The sequence below is a fragment of the Haliotis cracherodii genome, unplaced genomic scaffold (genome assembly GCF_022045235.1).
Source record: "Haliotis cracherodii isolate W230 unplaced genomic scaffold, xgHalCrac1.p SCAF_3, whole genome shotgun sequence".
Lineage (NCBI taxonomy): Eukaryota > Metazoa > Mollusca > Gastropoda > Lepetellida > Haliotidae > Haliotis > Haliotis cracherodii.
Window position 1 is genome coordinate 75,794,909 of NW_027266286.1, and position 21,627 is coordinate 75,816,535.

A 21,627-nucleotide genomic window follows, 5' to 3' on the forward strand; every position below is an offset into this window, starting at 1 on the left:
GTACAGTTTTGTGATTCTAGCATCTCAGATGCCAGCCAGAATTGTGTTATGCTGAGTCACCACTTCGCCGGAGTGTGTCGTAGACCATGTTGTTTTACCGCAAACTGGTCCTTGATATCTTTTGCGTTGAGAATAGACAGGGACCCAGTTGAATTGGCACCAATTACGTCATAATCTAAGGGGGATAACTCAGGCCTATTTCGCTCGTAAAACGAAGGCCTCATAACGGCATATCACTTTCACACTATTGTGAGCTTCCTACTTTCACTGTGAAAAAAATGAGTGTATATTTTCAAACACAGATACTAACTAATTCTAAAATTGCATTTTGTTTAGAAAAAGAAAGAAAGTGATTTGTGCGTGTACACTTCCCCTTTAAATTTAGACTAACAACTGTCGTTGCGCTACAATACGATCGCCTTGTGGAGCGGGCCTTGCACCTCAAAGTTAACAATCACGTCACAATACCCGATGACGTAAATTGTAGAATTTTGTTGCAAGATCAATCGCGAAACAATGACATGTGACGTCAGCCTAGCAACAAGGTTGCTGGGGTCAACGAGTATGCATAGGCTCCTCTCAGTGATCTATCATCTCCACACGCAATGTCGCTGAATAAGCCAAGGGATGTTGAGAGCTTTCAATATTTGTTCGTTAAACGTGTTCCGAGAGTACACAAGCACGCGTTTTGGTATCACACAATGTGTAACACAGCTGTATGTTTATTAAACGGGTGATCTCTTCACGGGCAAGTGATAATAGTCCTAAGCGACAGCCAACGTTATGCTTTTGACGTCACGAAGCATATGACGTCATAGCTAGTGATATTTTTGACAAGCACGAATATATATATACACACACAAACATGAGTTAAATGTTCACTCGGTGTACATGTAATATATAATAAAATAATAAAGTCCACGTTAGTCCAACATCTTCTATATATCATTTTCAGATGTACATATATACATATATCTATATTCTGATCCCGTTGATGTCCATGTATTAGTTAAACCTGACCTGCACTTTGGGGCATATGGCCTTGCATACTTAATAAACTGTCTACCTGTCACAACAAGTACCTATGTTTTGACAGGATTATATGCAGTATCGATGTTATTGAGTGTTGCATGATATTGACATTGCTGCATGCCTGTAACAAACTCTCACACAGCTTCTGTTAGTTCTGTACTTTCTATCGTTTTGGGTTCCTGCAAGACAACAGAAACAAAATACAATGAATGAATGAATGAGTATGGTTTTACGCCGCTTTTGGCAATATTCCAGCAATATCACGGCGGGGGACACCACAAAGGGGCTTCACACATTGTACCCATGTCGGGAATCGAACCCGGGTTTTCGGCGTGACGAGCGAACGCTTTAACCACTAGGCTACCCGACCGCCCCCAAAATACAATGAAGTGTATAAAGAATACAAGATCACATGCATACAACATAACCCTGGGAAATGTCACATTACTGCTGGGTACATGGCGGAGACGCTACAGACAAGTGAGTGAGTGAGTATGGTTTTACGCCGCTTTTAGCAATATTCCAGCAATATCACGGCGGGGGTCACCAGAAATTGGCTGCACACATTGTACCCATGTCGGGAATCGAACCCGGGTCTTCGGCATGACGAGCGAACGCTTTAACCACTAGGCTACCCGACCGCCCCTGCTACAGACAAAGCATGTCGTATCAAAGGGTGTCTGAGGAACTTGATAAAGTGAATGTGTAACTGCTATATATTATAATGTCATCCCAGGAGCACGTGACACTGACATTAATGAGTGAGTTGGGTTTAACGCCACCTTTAACCGTGATCCAATTATATTGGTGAAACCCACGAGCACAAGTATGGTGCTGACAAACCTAGAAACATAATCGGGGCGAACTGGGATTCGAACCCACAATCATAAGTTGCCCAGCGAATCGCGGCACCTTAGACGACTTGGCCACCCCTGCCCTCGACACTGACATTAAATACGTACCCGAGGTGTATAAGTACATTTCTCTTTTACGTTCTTGGGCAGACACGGAAAGAGCGTTCTGACGATTGGGAAGATCAGTTTAGGGTCCACGTTAACGTTCTTCCCATAACCTGTGGACGAAAGGGCGGCTCAAAAAAGGCAATAGGAAGCAACCAACTGTTCATCATTTCTATCAGTGACACCAGTGATCGAATGTGCATTATTTAAATATTTTGACAACCTATCACACTTAACGTCATATAATACATTCATTCATTATGTCATCTTTGTCTGTTAAAGAAGCATTTGTACAATACACGGTATGGTGCATTTGTAATCTGGAGGTAAAGTACATGTTGTGAATTCAAATGGCGCAGTACAGTTAAGATTATGATAGTAATACTAAATACGTGATTGTTTTTATATTGGATTTGAATGTGTGCTACATAAGTAACTGTTTTATGGTTTGCATCTAATTCAATTCATAAGCAAACACAGTCCCGTTTCGAATTATTCGCCTTCAACACCGTAACGGGAAACATAATGATGAACATGTCATGGCAGCAGCATGTGCTGTGTAAGTGTTACCTGGACAGTGATAGATGTCTTACCTGTGATGAGACTGTGGTGTTACCTGGACTGTGATAGATGTGTTACCTGTGATGAGACTGTGGTGTTACCTGTGATGGGACTGTGGTGTTACCTGTGATGAGACTGTGGTGTTACCTGAAATGTGAGTGATGTGTTACGTGTGATGAGACCGTAGTGGTACCTGTGATTTTACTGTGGTGTTACCTGTGATTTTGCTCTGGTGTTACATGTGATTTTACTGTGGTGTTACCTGTGATTTTACTGTGGTGTTACCTGTGATTTTACGGTGGTGTTACCTGTGTTTTTACTGTGGTGTTACCTGTGATTTTACTGTGGTGTTACATGTGATTTTACTGTTGTGTTACCTGTGATTTTACTGTGGTGTTACCTGTGATTTTACTGTGGTGTTACATGTGATGAGATTTGTTACCTGGAATCTGAGAGATGTACCTCTGATGAGACATCGTGTTACCTGTGATGAGACTGTAGTGTTACCTGAAATGTGATGTGTTACATGTCATGAGACTGTCATTAAGAATTATCTGTGTTGAGAATGGTGTGTTACCTGTGGTGAGATTTAAGAGTTACCTGCGATGAGACTGTGGTGTTACCTGTGATGATATTGAGGGGTTACCTGTGATGAGATGAAGGAGTTAACTGTGATGAGATTAAGGAGTTACCTGGGATGGGACTGACGGTGTTACATGTGATGAGATTTAAGAGACTGTGGTGTTACCTGTGATGAGATTAACGGTGTTACCTGTGATGAGATTAAGGAGTTACCTGTGATGAGACTGACAATGATGCCGACAACCACGTTGATGAAGGCCCCTGTGGCTGAGTAGTAGAGAAACGACATGTGGTAGATAGCAAGAGTGTCGTCCCTGGAAGTATATGTTTACGAGGCGTCATTTCTTAATGCAGCAGAACGTACCTTACGTCAAGTTAACGTGTTCATGAAGAAACGTTTGCTGATTTACAGGCTAACATTCCTATGTAAAAGCATAACACTGTTTCAATGGGATGACTGTTTTTAGAGCTATATTTAAGACTATGAAAGTGTTGGACAAATAAGTATGATCAGTAATTTAAGAGTCGAGACAGGACATGCCCTCATTCTCTGGGCTTCATATAGTCACGCAGTATTTGAAACCACAAGAGTACATGAACATTAACCTACTGTTCGGCAGTATTGTTGGCAACCGGTGTTGGTGTCGTGGGCATGGTGGAGTTGGTAGCGTTCCAGTTGCAGCCTTTTACAGAGAACTGCGACATTGGCGAGGTGATGTCGTGGATGAAGGCTCCAACAGCGATCCACAACATGACGGTGATGCCAGAGATGTAGCCACACAGGGCACCCTGCAATTGGTAAACATGTGACACTTATCATTTACATCAGCACATATATGGAGAATAGAGAATTACACGGAATAATGACACGACACGAATTGTAATCCTGAAGATAAAACTGAAACATGTACATGAACAAATCGTGTCATGTCACTATTGCGTGAAACATAGTATAAGCGTTGTGTTAGCATAGCAAAGTTAGTATCCGTTTCCGTGTCACCCCTTGTCAATATAATATCCACCTTCAATGTGCATTGAAAGATTTTCGTCGTAAACAACTATATCAATGTTCTTGATGTGCATTAAACGTGTGGTCAGTACATTGATGATGTATTATTACATGTTGGTCATCAATGAGAACTTTGTCAGAAGTGAACACCGCATGATGAAACGTTGTTCATCTTATACATGATGGCATGGCGTTCTATTGTTAGTGTCAGTATTGAAAGTATTCGGTGAAAAGGTTAATAAATAACGGTGTTGCTACAAAGGTGCGAAGACTCACCCAGTGATTGGCTCGAGGGAAGAACATCCCAAGTATGAAGACCCCGAACGCTGGTCCATCAATGACATTGGTGATGTAGGCCAACTGTGCAATGTGACACACATACAATCAACCGTTTAATGACGCATTTCCACAAAGAGGGCAATAACATATACACTTTCTTACTCTAAGTAAATCAAGTGTCAACATCATCGCGTTATTGTCAATGGACAAAGAATCAGAAGCTTAAATTCCGTTGTGCAAGGTTTCTCATATACTGAGATAAAATTATTCTTTTTAGCACACGTGATATATTTGACAGGTATGTATTTCTTTTGTAGGTTAGAATGCCCGACAACTAAAACATGATATTGGTTTGTCAATACTGGCCAAACCAATGGGAAGCCATTTGGGCATTTCACTCTGTAAGATTTATTTAAAGATCCACCGTTTTTTATGATTCTTAACCATTGCTTTAAAAAATCAGAATGAACATGCATTGGCTATTGACCGACTGTACCATAATTCGTGACATTATTTTTTATGCCATTGAGTGTACTTTTTACATGTGTACTTTTTACAGTGTACATGAGAATTATAATTATAATGGGCTAGCTGGATAAAGATGTTTGTATATATTCAAACTTGCTCATAAGAACGAAACATAAATGTATGATGTATGGTAATATTGATATAGTGTATCTATAATGTCATATTACACGCGCTGCTAGAAATATAGTTCAGTAATCTTGGACACGGAGTAACGCACTGACATGCATATTTGCATTGAGGCTTTTGATGTATATATGACATGTGGTGTATATAGATAGGGTTAAAACTAGGGGCAGAAAAGTAAACATCATTGAATATTGTAAAACCAGAGCGCTTTGAGAAAAAGATAATAATGTTGATTTTTCACGAGGCCTCAAATTATTTCTGGATAAACAATCCATTCTAGCACATACTTGGCTAATGGGTACGTTTCAGGCCTGACATCGGAGGAATTGCCTAACAGTGATTCTTTTTAATTTCGACAGTTCATGACGTCACAGAGGTATATTCACAAATTTTGATTCAATTCAAGCCACAAGTGAGACCTTGTTTCATTGGTGGACTATGTGCGTGCGGTATTTGTATATACCTCAAGCAAGTTATTTATTCCTGAAGCAAGAAACGCTATCCCAATGCACAGAGCTCCACATGTTACAGCTGAAAGCAGACAATATAAAATGTTCATGGTACACTGATATCTTTTCTGACATCTTTAATCCGGGCAGGGTTGGTAACAGTACCTCCTGAGGGTACATACCACATACATTCTTTTGTTAAGTGACAACTCAATACGTCCAGCAAATCGTACCTCTTGATTAACCCAGGGGATTCCAAACTGTTTAATCTCAAGACATCTCTCTCATACGACTCTTGCTCATAAGTTATTTGATCAAGATGCCCACATTCAAGGACCCGGCAAAGCTTTCATAAAGTTTAATAGTAAACGTGTGGAGGTCATTTACAAATTTGACGCACCAGTGATAAAAACGATGTCTGATGCAATTCCCTATTTTGACTCGTACCATGTTTTTTCAGGTGAACAACTGACTTACCTTTGCATTAGTTTGTTTGGGGTGCTTCCGACATTGCAGGTTGCGGACGCCGGGTATCTCACCATTTGATAGTGATTCATAAACACATATTCATGATATAATTGTACTATAGGCTCTGCAGAAATTTCTATTGAATATGGAAAGGGTTTTGTCGCTTTTATTTACACACAGCAATGTTTCTTCCTACAATGATTATATTCTGGTACAATGATAATATCGCCCGCACCACACAGGTGACTGGTTATCAGCATGGACTATATCAATCACTTTTACACAAACCTGCATTGGAATCGGATGGTCAGCAGTATTGTCTCGACTGCAATGTCAGCCGCGACTAGGGGGTCATAGACATGGTTATGTGTCCATAATGGTTGCTTGAGCGTTTGTTTGTTTATGATCACTAAATCTTCAAAATGATTTAATGGATTACACTCTGTCAATAATGACATATTACCTACTTGTAACCTTGGTGATGACAGAAGCTGTAAAGTTGTTGATGTTACAGCTGCAGAAAGGTCGGATGTAGTCCTGTAGAACCACCGCGGACACGGCATTCATCCCGGATGAGAGGGTGCTGGAAGAGATGACTATGTTATATTCATCCTGAATGAGAGGGTGCTGGAAGAGATGACTATGTTATATTCATCACTGGATGAGAAGGTGCAGAAAGACATGACTATGTTACATTCATCCCTGGATGAGAGGATGCTGGAAGAGATGACTATGTTACTTTCAACCTGGATGAGAGGGTGCTGGAAGAGATGACGATGTTATATTCATCCCTGGATGAGAGGGTGCTGGAAGAGATGACTATGTTACATTCAATCTGGATGAGAGGGTGCTGGAAGAGATGATTATGGTACATTCATCCCTGGATGAACGGGTGCTGAAAGAGATGACTATGTTACATTCATCCCTGGATGAGAGGGTGCTGGAAGAGATGACTATGTTACATCAATCCTGGATGAGAGGGTGCTGGAAGAGATGACTTTGTTATATTCATCCTGAATGAGAGGGTGCTGGAAGAGATGACTAGGTTATACTCATCACTGGATGAGAGGGTGCTGGAAGAGTTGACTATGTTACATTCATCCCTGGATGAGAGGGTGCTGGAAGAGATGACTATGTTACTTTCAACCTGGATGAGAGGGTGCTGGAAGAGATGACTATGTTATATTCATCCCTGGATGAGAGGGTGCTGGAAGAGATGACTATGTTATATTCATCCCTGGATGAGAGGGTGCTGGAAGAGATGACTATGTTATATTCAATCTGGATGAGAGGGTGCTGGAAGAGATGACTATGGTACATTCATCCCTGGATGAGAGTGTGCTGAAAGAGATGACTATGTTACATTCATCCCGGATGAGAGGGTGCTGAAAGAGATGACTATGTTACATTCATCCCTGGATGAGAGGGTGCTGGAAGAGATGACTATGTTACTTTCAACCTGGATGAGAGGATGCTGGAAGAGATGACTATGTTACATTCAATCTGGATGGGAGGGTGCTGGAAGAGATGACTATGTTATATTCATCCCTGGATGAGAGGGTGCTGGAAGAGATGACTATGTTACATTCAATCTGTATAAGAGGGTGCTGGAAGAGATGACTATGTAACATTCATCCTGGTTGAGAGGGTGCTGGAAGAGATGACTGTGTTACATTCATCCTGGATGAGAGGGTGCTGGAAGAGATGACTATGTTACATTCATCCCTGGATGAGAGGGTGCTGAAGGAGATGACTATGTTACATTCATCCCGGATGAGAAGGTGCTGGAAGAGATGACTATGGTACATTCATCCCGGATGAGAGGGTGCTGGAAGAGATGACTATGTTACATCCATCCTGGATGAGAGGGTGCTGGAAGAGATGACTATGTTACATTCATCCCGGATGAGATGGTGCTGGAAGAGATGACTATGGTACATTCATCCCGGATGAGAGGGTGCTGGAAGAGATGACTATGTAACATTCATCCTGGATGAGAGGGTGCTGAAAGAGATGACTATGTTACATCCATTCTGAATGAGAGGGTGCTGGAAGAGATGACTTTGTTATATTCATCCTGAATGAGAGGGTGCTGGAAGAGATGACTATGTTACATCCATCCTGGATGAGAGAGTGCTGGAAGAGATGACTATGTTATATTCATCCTGAATGAGAGGGTGCTGGAAGAGATGACTATGTTACATTCATCCCTGGATGAGAGTGTGCTGAAGGAGATGACTATGTTATATTCATTCCGGATGAGAGGGTGCTGGAAGAGATGTCTATGGTACATTCATCCCGGATGAGAGGGTGCTGGAAGAGATGACTATGTAACATTCATCCCGTATGAGAGGGTGCTGGAAGAGATGACTATGTAACATTCATCCCGGATGAGAGGGTGCTGAAAGAGATAACTATGGTACATTCATCCCGGATGAGAGGGTGCTGAAAGAGATGACTATGTTACATTCATCCCGGATGAGAGGGTGCTGTCTCTCCTCTTCAAACCTCACTTTAAACGTTTTACAAGTGTTAACCTCCTGCATTCCACTTGTAGTCTCGTATATGTCTCTCCTCTTCAACCCTCACTTTAAACGTTTTACAAGTGTTAACCCCTGCATTCCACATGTAGTCTCATATATGTCTCTCCTCTTCAACTCTCACTTTAAAATCCAAACTATCCACGTTTTATGGGGGTTTTATGAAATGCCCGTATTTTTCTCACAAATCACAAGAACAACTGCACGATATCGCACTCACTTACCAAAGACCGATTATATTTATAAAGCTGTGATTTGACTATTTACAATGTCTGTGTGACACCCCTCTCGAATAATCGCAGTAAACATGACTGTCTGAAAACATATTATCCACGCACACACACAATTCACAGTTTTAAATTCTGTGGGACATTCTCTGTTCTGTGATATCATCCACTGTCATTTTTGAAAAAAAAAATTCAGCTTGAAAGTGACTTCTGAAAATAAAGTACATTGTCAATCTTACAAGTTTTGATACATTGATAAATCCCCATTCATGGCGTTATTTACTGAATGTTTCGAAATCTGAATACCGGGTGTTTAAGCGGAGAATTTAGTTTAAAATATAGCTTATGTATCGTCACAGGCATCTGTTTTTTTATCAAATCACCAATCACAATTCTGAAAAGTTGTCGATAAGCCTAAAATGTTGAGAATGTTTGGGAACATACACAAACGCCAATGTGTACTCTCTGCCATATAGGATAGTGTTACAAAATCACGTTTGACGTATGCCGTTTATGAGACGCCTAGCACATCATGTGTATTTCAAACTCCGCGGCTGTACGTTCATCCCTGAATTCCTCGTATATGACTAAAATGACAAATGGTCTTTTTCATCAATGCGTATAATCTAGATGATCGGCTTGATAATCCACAGATATGGCAGAAACCTTTTTGTGTAGGGTCACATATCGTTGTTTGTAAGATTATCTAACTCGTTTTGACTCGTTAGATACGTTTTAAAACAATTCGCTGTGAGATACAGGGTATCTGACAGAAACTTGTGTACTGATTTCTATGTATTGCATATATAAACAAATGATATTGCTGTACCTGAGACTGCCACTGAAGATACATGACAGGATGAGTCCAGACAGACCTGGCAGGTGCCCCAAGATGTCCATCACAAACAGAGGCAGTAACTGCAATAGTCACAACATCACATTTCAGACACTACACAACTGAAGGAGATACGTTGTTTTAAATTTGAGGTAGTCTTACTGTAAGAAGGATCTTTTATGGATTGATTATGGGGATCACAACATTTCGGAGTACATGCTTACTCCTTCATCAGGAGATCTGCCGTAAAAGGAAACTAAAAGTGGCCATTGACATCAGAAGACATCAGCCAGTCATGAACCGTGACCAGGGATCATATCTGTTTGATAGGCATTACTTAGAAGTTGACGGATGACAAAGTAGGCATTACTTGGAAGTTGACGGATGACAAAGTAGGCATTACTTAGAAGTTGACAGATGACAAAGTAGGCATTACTTAGAGGTTGACGGTTGACAAAGTAGACACAATTTATGAGTAACAATTTATGTATTTTACTGTAATGGCGACGTTATAGATCCTTATACCCTTTTCAAGCAATGTCGCCATTACAAGTAAAATAAGGAACTCGTTACCAATAATTGGTTTAATTGTCGCATTATCCCCATCAACGTCAAGTAATCCAGCTGGCTTCCACTTGCATTGTCCATTGCTAGTAACCTCTCAGCACTACATTACTGTTGGCCTCCTTAATAAAGTTTCCACCTTTGTTATCTTATTACATTTGTGGTATTTACATGTACATACATCTGCTCTCTGCATCCTAGCATTTATGCACCTGATGACAGAGTAAGCATTCATTCTGAAACGTTGTGTTCCTCACAATGAAGAAGTTGACATCCATCCATTCACTTTATTATGTGTATCACTTTTTAAGGCCTCTCACAGAATTGAGTCTAAATGTAGATTAGATATCGCGTATATAATTTGGAACCGACCGCTAAAGCCTCCATGAAACAGAGTAGAAACAAGCGAATGCGACCTATTGCAGAATAGCAAAATGAAAACAGTTTCAAGGACTTGGTAATAGTAAAATGCATGATGTTCGTGAAAAGTCAACACATGACGGGCAGACGGCATGATGGGTGTAGTGTAATGCAAGCAGCGTATAGAAAACACACAGGAAAAGTGTGCAAATACATTAGTGATGGGGTCACGGCATACACGAGTGGAAAAGAAAAAACTACAACAGGACTGACGGATTGGGTGGAACTCAGACAGTCCTGGAACAGGGCGGATATATTGGGTGGAAATCAGACAGTCCTGGAACAGGGCGGATATATTGGGTGGAAATCAGACAGTGCTGGAACAGGGCGGGCTTAATGGGTGGAACTCAGACAGTCCTGGAACAGGACTGACGGATTGGGAGGAAATCAGACAGTCCTGGAACAGGGCGGACATATTGGGTGGAACTCAGACAGTCCTGGAACAGGGCGGATATATTGGGAGGAAATCAGACAGTCCTGGAACAGGGCGGACAGATTGGGAGGAAATCAGACAGTGCTGGAACAGGGCGGGCTTAATGGGTGGAAATCAGACAAGCCTGGAACAGGGCGGACATATTGGGAGGAAATCAGACAGTCCTGGAACAGGGCGGACATATTGGGTGGAACTCAGACAGTCCTGGAACAGGGCGGACAGATTGGGAGGAAATCAGACAGTGCTGGAACAGGGCGGGCTTAATGGGTGGAAATCAGACAGTCCTGGAACAGGGCGGACATATTGGGAGGAAATCAGACAGTCCTGGAACAGGGCGGATATATTGGGAGGAAATCAGACAGTCCTGGAACAGGGCGGATATATTGGGAGGAAATCAGACAGTCCTGGAACAGGGCGGACATATTGGGTGGAACTCAGACAGTCCTGGAACAGGGCGGACATATTGGGTGGAACTCAGACAGTCCTGGAACAGGGCGGACAGATTGGGAGGAAATCAGACAGTCCTGGAACAGGGCGGATATATTGGGAGGAAATCAGACAGTCCTGGAACAGGGCGGACATATTGGGTGGAACTCAGACAGTCCTGGAACAGGGCGGACAGATTGGGAGGAAATCAGACAGTGCTGGAACAGGGCGGGCATATTGGGTGGAACTCAGACAGTCCTGGAACAGAGCGGACATATTGGGTGGAACTCAGGCAGTGCTGGAACAGGGCGGACAGATTGGGAGGAAATCAAACCGTCTCAGAACCCCCTGTGCTGTGCTGTAGTGCCCAGTAGATGCCAACACACTTAATACGAGTAGTTTGTAAGGTAGTACTATCTTGTCTCAGGAACCGCATTGGTATAAAAATAAAGATTAAGATGGCCGCCATACTGATGCGTGTTATGATTAAAAGTGTGAATGAGGACTGGGTGTTTGTTCCCAGACTGGAAGCGAATGTCACAAGTGTCAATATTCCTAGTCATCATTAACTTGATCTATTTGTACATCATTATGTTCATAGTCTATCAAGTTTATTGTTAGTCCTTGTGGTACATGTTTTATGCAAGTGCCCTTGAATTTGATCTGCACATGTAATTTCAATATACATTATACATCACATCCCTATTTTACTGATGATATGCACTTTATAAACCATGTTTAAATTCTAAACATGTGTACAGGTGTTTAAATTCTAAACGTGTTAAACGGTTTTAAAATTCTAAACATGTTTGGATTGGGGGATGTTGCGTTAAGGATGTGTTCAGGTGGCAGTTTGAGGTCATGTCATGTGTTTAGATACGAAACGTATTTAGATAGACAACTCTAAATGCGCATACCGTTTAGGATTGAAACACGTTTCTAAACATTTATCATATAATGGGTAGGTTTCGCGGCAGGATAAAGCCAACGGATAAAAACGATATCCGTTGGGGTCATATGCGGATAGAGATGCAAATATCAAAGGTCAAGTGGGGACTACTTTCACTGTTTATAAACAAACATGGCGTCGCACTCGTCATTCGGCGATCGGGTCAGAATTAACCATCGTGAATCTGGATAAACTACAGGGATAATTGCTATCATTATCAAAAGAACAGTCTAATATACTGAAAATCTGTGTTTAACTGTGACGTAGCTAAGGCATTTTATAAGTTTTGGCAACTTTGGAGATATAAATTTCGAAACAATTTGTCGAGGGCACGAGGCCTAGCCAAGCGGGATCAGTAGCCATATCTGTGCTTGTAGACCTCTGCGGCTTAAAACCTCCTCCACAAATTAGAATAGTTGGATTTGGCGGAAATATGTTTGAATTGTTACCTTGTCTCGTTTTGTCGCTGTGTGTACATTTGACTACACTTCTTATCGTTATGACAGGACCGACCGACTGTCAACAACACCTGACCGTGGCTGTGACGTCTCATAGTATAGGGTTAGAGTAGCTTCCCTTTGACAAAGGGCAGTTACTCTAGCGGACAGACCGATGGATTGCCACGAAAGGCAATTAAAAACAATTGTTGGTTTTGCGTATATGTTGCTTCGCCACTGTATAAGAAACCTATTTCAGTTGGAACTATATTGGCTACTGTCACTGTCCGACAGACACATCACTTACCCTGTGACGTAATAATTATTAATGCGCGCATTCCAGGTAAACTCGCAATGTTTCGGTTATGTTTGTGAGAGAGGGAAAGCGATTTTGAAGCAAAGAATTAAAGAATGACATTATATGATAAAGAGGTTATCACACTTGTGTGTTTGGGGATGGTAAATATCCTGTATTAGGAATAAACACTATGTATTTAGCTCGCCAAGGCTCGCTAAATACAATGTTTATTCCTAATGCAGGATATTTACCATCCCCAAACACACTCGCGTGATAACCTCTATGTATGTGTTTAATTCTTTTTGGTGTATAAGTGCATTATTTTTAATAAGTTATATTTACTAATTGTCAGCATCTTCGCGCTATCTACCAGGCAGGATAGTATATTGGCTTTTTGAAAGCCTTCTGGTCGCTGTCACTATTTTAGTTTGAAGAACTCACGAGGCTTTTTTCTCAGTGAGGCTGTGACGTCAATATTGATTGAAGATTCAGCGCCATATTGCTCTTTTTGTAATGAGGTTTGTTTGTTATCTAACAATAATAACAGTATTGGTATATTTATTTATTTATATATATTCACCGGTAATTTTCAAGGGGAAAGTACAGGTTACTTTGCTTGATGTCAAAATGCAAATTTCCGATCAATGAGGTAAACATTCTAATGCGATCCTTATTTTACTGTAAAGTACTATCCCCGAGTAGTTCACCTCATCCGTCGTGCTGACGAGGTTGTACTGTAGGGGGTCACAGTCCTTGTAGAAGGCAAACAGAACTACCCCGACCATGCAGCACAGGCTGACAATGAGCACCAGCTGGGCCCCGCTGCACCACATCGCACTGCAACACAAAGCAGGTGTATCAGACAAATCAAGTCAGCTCTTTTCACATTCACTTCCAAAGGGCAATTCAATTAATTGAATCCTTCTTCAACCATTGCAAATATTGTAAGTCCCTGTGGTCCCAAGTATGGTGATCTACCTTCAGTAGCTGGCGATCCATAGCCCGTCTTTATATTGTGTTGTTGAATGAATGTATATTTTGACAATACAATTTCAAAAAAGAAACGCATAAACCGTATTTGCTGAGAAAATGTTGTATATTAAAACATGAATAACTTGGTAGGAAATGAACTTGAGTACATGAAATTTTACATCCGTTTAGGATAGATCAATGTCTATACCATGATGTCTATAACTTGAGATAAGGCATTCACAATATTCCCCTCAATCGTGAATGGAGTATCAATATAATTATGTTGTGCCCACCACGTGCACGAGTAACAGTTCTCACACGCCTTGTCATGGACTGGATGAGACGCTGGATAAAGGCCTGGGGAATCCTTCGCCACTTCTCCTGCAGAAATGCAGCTAGTGCTAGGAGAGTTTGGGGTTGATGTTGACGCTGACGGAGACGACGATCAAGTTCTTCCCACAGGTGCTCTATTGGGTTAAGATCCGGGGAACGGGACGGCCAGGGGAGCACGTTGACATTGTTAGCAGCGAGAAAAGTCGTTGTGACACGTGCCGTGTGGGGCCGGGCGTTGTCCTGTGGGAAAATCTCACGTTGGACGTCAATGGCTGGCAGGAGGTGTGGTAGCAGGATGGTGTCTCTGTAGCGTACAGCCGTCAGGTTTCCCTGGACTTGGACAAGATCGGTACGATCAGTGTAGGATATTGCCGCCCACATCATCACACTCCCTCCCCCAAATCGGTCCACTTGACGCACGCAGTTAGGGGCATAACGTTCATGAACACGTCTGTAAACCCGGTTCCTACCATTTCGTCTCTGCAACAGGAATCTGTACTCATCGCTAAACCAAATGCGTCGCCAGTAGCGAAGGTTCCAGGCTGTCACGTTGTTACACCAACGGAGACGATAAGCACGATGGTGACGACGTAGCACGTTCCCGACGTAGGGTCTCCTGGCTCTCAGTCCAGGTTCTCTCAGCCTGTTCCGTACAGTCTGGTTTGATATCCTCCTAAGTCCTGGCACCCTGGCCGCAGTGCTCCCACCCGTACCAGTACGGTCACGCAAATGGAGGACCCGGATGTAGTGATCCTTGGCTGGTGTGGTGACTCTAGGTCTTCCTGTACGGGGTCGGTCATTTGTTGTGCCTGTTTGGTTGTAGCGAGCTGTAAGCCGTGATATTGTGCTTTGGCTAACATTCAAACGTCGGGCAACAGAAGATTGGGACTCGCCAACCTGCAGTCTTCCAATGGCGATGTTCATTGTGGCAGCATCAAGACGTGGCATGTTCATTTGGCTTGGAAACACCTTCTGAACGAATGCTTATTTCCGAAAGCAAGCTTGCTTTTTATTGCCAAACACTGCATGCTTTTCCTGCCCAATTTCAACGTGCAAGATGCCACTTGTTGCGTTGTGGCGATGCATTTCATACTCATTCTAAACAAATCACATCAAAGTCAACATTTTCAAGAAAAATCGATTTGTTGCAAACGGAAGTGTGTCAATTGATGCTCTTACCAATATTGATACATATTTTGACGATAATATGAATACTATAGGTATTATTTTCGTTTTGACATATCAGTAACACCTATGCGTTTCTTTTTTGGGATAGTATATCTTAATTTTTATACTGTCTTTCAATGGCAGGATTTAATATAGTTTAAATATATGAATTATGAATGTCTAATTTTGTCTCGTTACGATATGACTGAAATATTCCCCATGTGACGTTACATTTTAATTCACGTATTAACTCAACCATTACAAGGATTTCAAGTGATGTAGCAGGAAACCAACAGAGTGTGCCTGGCGAAGGCCTGGGAGGCCGAAAGCTTCACTGCGTATATTAATACGTTCAGGACGTGCTCGTACAAGCACATTATCCATTATTCATTTACTTCCCAGTTACTGGAAACAGGTGTTGGTAAGGGCTGAATTATGTTTGCTCATACGAAAGCATCCATATGAAATGTCAAATGCATTCAGGATGCAACTGAAACTTGGAGTGCAACCTTATCACATTCCTCCAAATAACGAAATACCAAATTATCAACATGTCTTGCATATACATTCATATATACGAATTTCGTACATTCCACTTCATTGGCTAGTTGCTATTTCCATGTCAACTGGTGTGTCAAACATGTACTAACTGTGATTATGTTGTACCGGGTTGTACCGCGTTGTACAGTGTTGTACCGTGTTGTACCGCGTTGTACAGTGTTGTACCGTAGCTCCCCACATGAAGACACAGGTATGGGGTAAAACGTATTACGGTATCCTTTATAATGTTTGGTATTTTTTGTTGACACATGCCTGTTATAAAGACGGGATAGTACAATGGTCTCTGTCGGCTTTCTGTCGAGCTTGCTGATGGTTATGGACATGTTTTCGTTGTTATATTTGCTCTACTACCGTATGTGATGTAATAAAGGAGAATGTGGCCCTGTAACAGCGGGAGGCTTTTCTCGCATTTATTTATCAAGATTCCCGTAATTCCTGCAAACCTACATCTGAGCTTTCTTTTGTGTTGGACAGGCGATGAGTCGTTGTACCTGACACTGGTTGACTGAATAGAGGGACATCCACATGATACCCCCTCCAACAACAGCGGACCAGACTGACACTCGGGTACCAGGATCGACACTGAAGCTGAACAGCATTACCTCAGTTAGTTGTTCCAGATAGGTCTCTCAAACACACAAAACAGTAAAATACGAACACAGGAATATGAAAGGCCCTCATTCGCAGGGGTCTCTTTATGTTGTATAATCTATCCAGAGAAAATGTCTTTAATATTATGTCTTTGTCATTTATTGAAATGGTTCATAATCTTAAAGTATTTAATTCGTCTTACTTATCAAAATAGATCCTGGAGTTTGTACTTGCAATTTGCCACGCCCTGTCAAATCCTCCCAGGACGATGGAGCCTTGGATGACGACAGACAGTAGACCAACTACGATCAACCCAGCCTGGAAACTGTCAGTCCACAGAACAGCTTTCATACCACCCTAACGGGCCATACAATACAGACATAGAGCAATAAACTCAAGTAAAATAATGAATATTTCCTCATCAATTAAAATCATAAACTTGTAAATTGTAAGTGAGTAAAAGAATAGATACCTGAGATGTTAAACATGTCTCTCAATTATTGTTAGTAACGCCCGAGTTTAGTTACAGTGTGTAGTGTACCAGTCGCTTTGCATGTTCGTTTGACAGTGACTCACTGGTTGATCAGTCCAATGTAACTCACCAATGTTGTATACACTGTGACCAAACACCCTATCGTGACAATCGACACCCACAACTCCATACCAGTTACTGTAAGTTTAAATATCATATTAGTCACATGAGAAAATAGATTGATATGTGCACTTGTACACGGCAGACATACAATGTAATGTTAAAATCAACATTTCGTTTTAAGTTTTAATACAATCAGTAAATGAGCTATTGATCAACTGGATTTTCTGGTCCATAGATCACTTGATAACAGGCCGCTGTCGCATGGCCAGAGGACCACAGTGCGGCGCAAGGCAACAAACACTAACATGTTAAGCAAGTTGTGCGAGTGGCGGGTACTACTGGTAGGACATGTTTACCATTGACGCGAACATCCGGTGTCCTCACTGATTTTGAGTGATCTATTCAAATACATTCCAGGGGCGTTCGGGTAGCCTAGTTGGTAAGCGTTCGCTCGTCACGCCGAAGACCCAGGTTCGATTCCCGACATGAGTACAATGCGTGAAGCCCATTTCTGGTGTCCTGCGCCGTGATATTGCTGGAATATTGCTAAAAAGTTTGCCTAAAATCCTACTCACTCACTCATATACTTTTCATTTACGCCAGATGGAATCTGTTTTGGCAGGTGGTGTAGACGGATTATTCTCTGGCTATGATGTTTTATATATTCAATAGTTTTCATTTTCAGAGTTGCACGTTCAGTAATTACTAACCTGCTTTCAGAGCTAATGCAGGTGCGTACAACACAGTTCCCATGTAAAATATCTGCAAAGAAAAAAGGCAGCACCTTAAACACTGATGAGATTTAGGTAGACATCTTACTGAACTCAAGTCATATAATAAAAATCAGATAACAAAATGTATTATGATGCACATTTCTGATTGTTCTATTTAAAAGTAGCTGCTGAACCAGAGAACTGAAATACCACAAATGTGGAGTATTTGTATGCGCATGCATATATATACAGTTATTCGTTCACCTGATGAAGAAGTAAGCATATTCTCCGAAACGTTGTGTTTCTCATTATAAAGATGTTGTATATATGTGTGCGTGCGTGCGTGCATGCGTGCATGCGTGCGTGCTTGCGTGTACTTCCACTAATTGTGCTTTTGAACCGAAACAACTCACTGTTTCAAATAACCAGCCAATGGTCACAAACGTCCTCAGTGTTTTTCCAAAACGCTTTTCAATGTACTGAAATAAAAGCACAAGGAAAGGTATTTCTCGTCCAGCTTTTTAACCGTAACGTGTTTGAAGGTGGAACAACTAAATGATGGGTACATCTCTAGATGACGATTGGATTTCACATAATATCGTCCCTTCTATTTATTTTGTGTCAGAGCATCTTTACCATTTGGTGATCATTTTGACAATGTTGCCTCAGATAGGTGTTGATAAGTGTTGACAGCGGATGAATACGACCAAACTACCATATTACCTGATTGAAATCATGAGAACATGTTTATGAAACAAATTTTAGAACAAGGATGGAAGGTTATTACTAAGTACGAAACCAAATATGTATGTTCTTATATCAGAAACGAATAAATATTCAAAGATCACTCTCGATACAAACGAGTGAAAGGTTGTGACATGCACACAGGTACCTCGTACACGCTGGTGATCCCAATGTTGTACAGCACAGGGTTGAACACATGCGCTGCTCCCGCCACTGCCAGCACCATCCCCAGGGCCAGCCACCAGAACATCGTGGTGTAGTTGTAGATCTCAGCCGGAAGTCCTAGCAAAGTCATGGAGGAGAGGAACGTCACAGCCAGGGACAAGGACACCGGAAGTACGCCCATACTTCTTCCTGCTACCAGATATTCAGCTGGATCTTGATCCTTCTTGTTTTTGAATGCAAAATATAGTCCAATAAATAACATGACAGAGAGTGTGCAGCCAAACACAGCAAAGTCCACCACTCCCAGGGTCTTGGCCTCTCCAGTCTGAGTGCTGTAGGACGTCTCCATGTTGTCTCCTCTATGACGCCGATTAAAGTTCTATGTAAAAACAATACATAATGCTAAAAACGTTTAATTAAACAGTGTTTGTTCCACTTTTATGACATTATGTAGTTCTCTTGCAATAAATGAGACAAATATTACCATTACATGATTGACTATTTGCGATCCTGTAGGAATCCATGCAAGTCAACCAACGTCACCGCTGCCTTTACGTTACCATTGTGAGCGTCTACTAACAACACGCAGGAAATTTCTAATCAACTACTTCACTCAAAATAAATTAATGTGTTTTGTATGTGAAATAATATTTGCGATAAATATGCCAAATGTGCTGACAAGTGCAATGTGATGACACGGGTAATCACTTAAGTTGTGTAAAACATGTAGAACACATAACTGCGCATCTGGATATGTTAACCGGTATATTTTCACCTCCTAACACTGTAACATCCCTCTCACCCACAATACTAGAGAAAAAACTCTATTTACAGTCTATGCAGACAAAGTAGTGATTCGCTAAGTTATGAATATGAACTAAAATGACGGCAGAAATAATATGGTTTGTATAAATTGTGTTATACAACAGTATTCATAACTTGCACGTACCTCTAATACTTGCAATCACCAAATAATCACTGACATTTGTGATACAAGTCTCCATGCTAAGATCTCTCAGCGTGATATTGATCCTCGCATGTTATCGGCAAGATCATTGATGGCCGAGCACAGGTCCTTGTTAAGTCTGTTGCGCACAATACCAAAACCCAGGTCTACATGGCAAAAAGAAACTAAAGGGTCAACCCTCCAGAATATTTGTAACGGAGGACCTTACAAAGTATCGCCATGACTTGGTGAGAAAACTTTTAAATCTCAACAAGGACACTTCATTGTATTCATTTTGAATCTTTGCTTGCAAAGAAAAAGGTGGAAAACAATTCATGATAAAAAAACACAACTGACATAAAAAAAATGTTGAATAATTAAAACTCAAATCGAGAACAAAACAAACTCTGAGATCTCACATCCTTTACAATTAATTTTGCTTATGAGACTCGAAAGTTGCAACAGTATGTTTAATTTTATATGAGATCGAGCTCTGTGCACCCATCAAGAGATACAGCTCTATATCTTTCTTTTATTCTACTCATGTCATTTTTCTAACACATTCATATGTGTTGACCACAACACAAAAACTGCCAGTGTCCATACAACATGGCTTGGTAGCACAGTGTACTGCACTCTACTACATCTGCTTGTATCTCGCACATCATTGCATTTATGGGCACGTGTATTCCTAATGCTTACTATATGTATATGTTTATCACTGCACTTTATTTCATTTAGTTTGTCTGCTACCGTATAGTTCATCACACTCACTCTTGTACTGTATGCACACACAAGTAGTTCATTGCATGTAAATACCCTTCATTTACTCATGTGTTAAGTGGTACAATGGTGTTCTACTTTTACAAGTTTTAATTGTAGAACTTTGAGATACTGTATCTGGTGTACGATTCATACTTGGAATAGACAAATTAACTTCGATTCTCGCAACATAAACAATAGCAAACCTGTCGGTGCCCTTGCCTGGATAATACTGTTTCCTGTTTTAGCCAATGACTGATTTGAGTGCGTACAGGGCATCGATAGGTTTGCACTACAACAAATGTTATTCAACTCACCTAAAAAAGGGGAAATTCCGCATTATCAATCAGTCATCCGCTGCCTACTTTAGTTGGTTATTCCATGGATGTTTTGAACACTTTTATTTATCCATCAGTTGTAGTCTTGTTCAAATATACCTCTGTTCGGGACAGTTTTTCACTAACTCCATATTATGCCAATCCTCGTCTTACTTCTCAATATTGCTGGAGATGTCGAGCAAAATCCTGGGCCTGTTTCAGTAAACTCACACAGTAATGAAATATCCATATTTCACTTACATGTAAGAAGTCTCCGATATAAACTACCTCGTATTTCTGAGAAAATCTCTGAATACGACATAGTATGTTTTACAGAGACACACCTTGATGATTCTGTAAGCACAACTGACCTGAAAATAGGCCTTTATCATGCTCCTTATAGGAGGGATAGGAATTGTTTTGGTGGTGGTATTATTGTATATTTCTCAGCATTGTTGTACGTTTAATGTAGGGAAGATTTAGAATCATGCAATTATGAAAATATGTGTTTCGAGGTTTTCTTGCCTCAGAAGAGAATATTATTATGCACGTGGTACAGACCACGTAACACCCCTTTGTTGTATTGGGATCAACTAGAACACTCACTTGAAACTGCTCTAGAGTATACGCCTTGCGTTG

At 41.2% G+C, this 21,627-nt stretch overlaps 1 protein-coding gene across 1 annotated transcript; it reads right to left on the bottom strand.

The window, feature by feature from the left end:
• Positions 1–1,166: 1,166 nt before the first annotated feature.
• LOC139475710 (sodium-coupled monocarboxylate transporter 1-like) lies at positions 1,167–19,312 on the bottom strand. The gene is made up of 15 exons (XM_071258898.1): positions 18,947–19,312; positions 18,468–18,533; positions 18,052–18,103; positions 17,349–17,416; positions 16,949–17,103; positions 16,603–16,743; positions 13,830–13,959; positions 9,590–9,678; positions 6,461–6,576; positions 5,540–5,607; positions 4,420–4,503; positions 3,745–3,923; positions 3,348–3,448; positions 1,995–2,104; positions 1,167–1,211 (listed from the first exon to the last, which is right to left on the bottom strand). The coding sequence occupies exons 1-15, from the start codon at positions 19,310–19,312 to the stop codon at positions 1,167–1,169; spliced, it is 1,770 nt and encodes a 589-aa protein (XP_071114999.1).
• Between the last annotated feature and the right edge of the window lie 2,315 nt (positions 19,313–21,627).

Bases quoted from the DNA above. Each gene is read 5' to 3' on its own strand.
- LOC139475710 (XM_071258898.1), bottom strand. From the start codon at position 19,312: ATGGAGACGTCCTACAGCACTCAGACTGGAGAGGCCAAGACCCTGGGA. The intron at 9,679-13,829 runs GTGAACTACTCG...TGACTATTGCAG, and splicing joins TCGTCAGCACGACGGATGAG to TTACTGCCTCTGTTTGTGAT. The intron at 2,105-3,347 runs GTAACTCCTTAA...TTTCGTCCACAG, and splicing joins CATTGTCAGTCTCATCACAG to GTTATGGGAAGAACGTTAAC.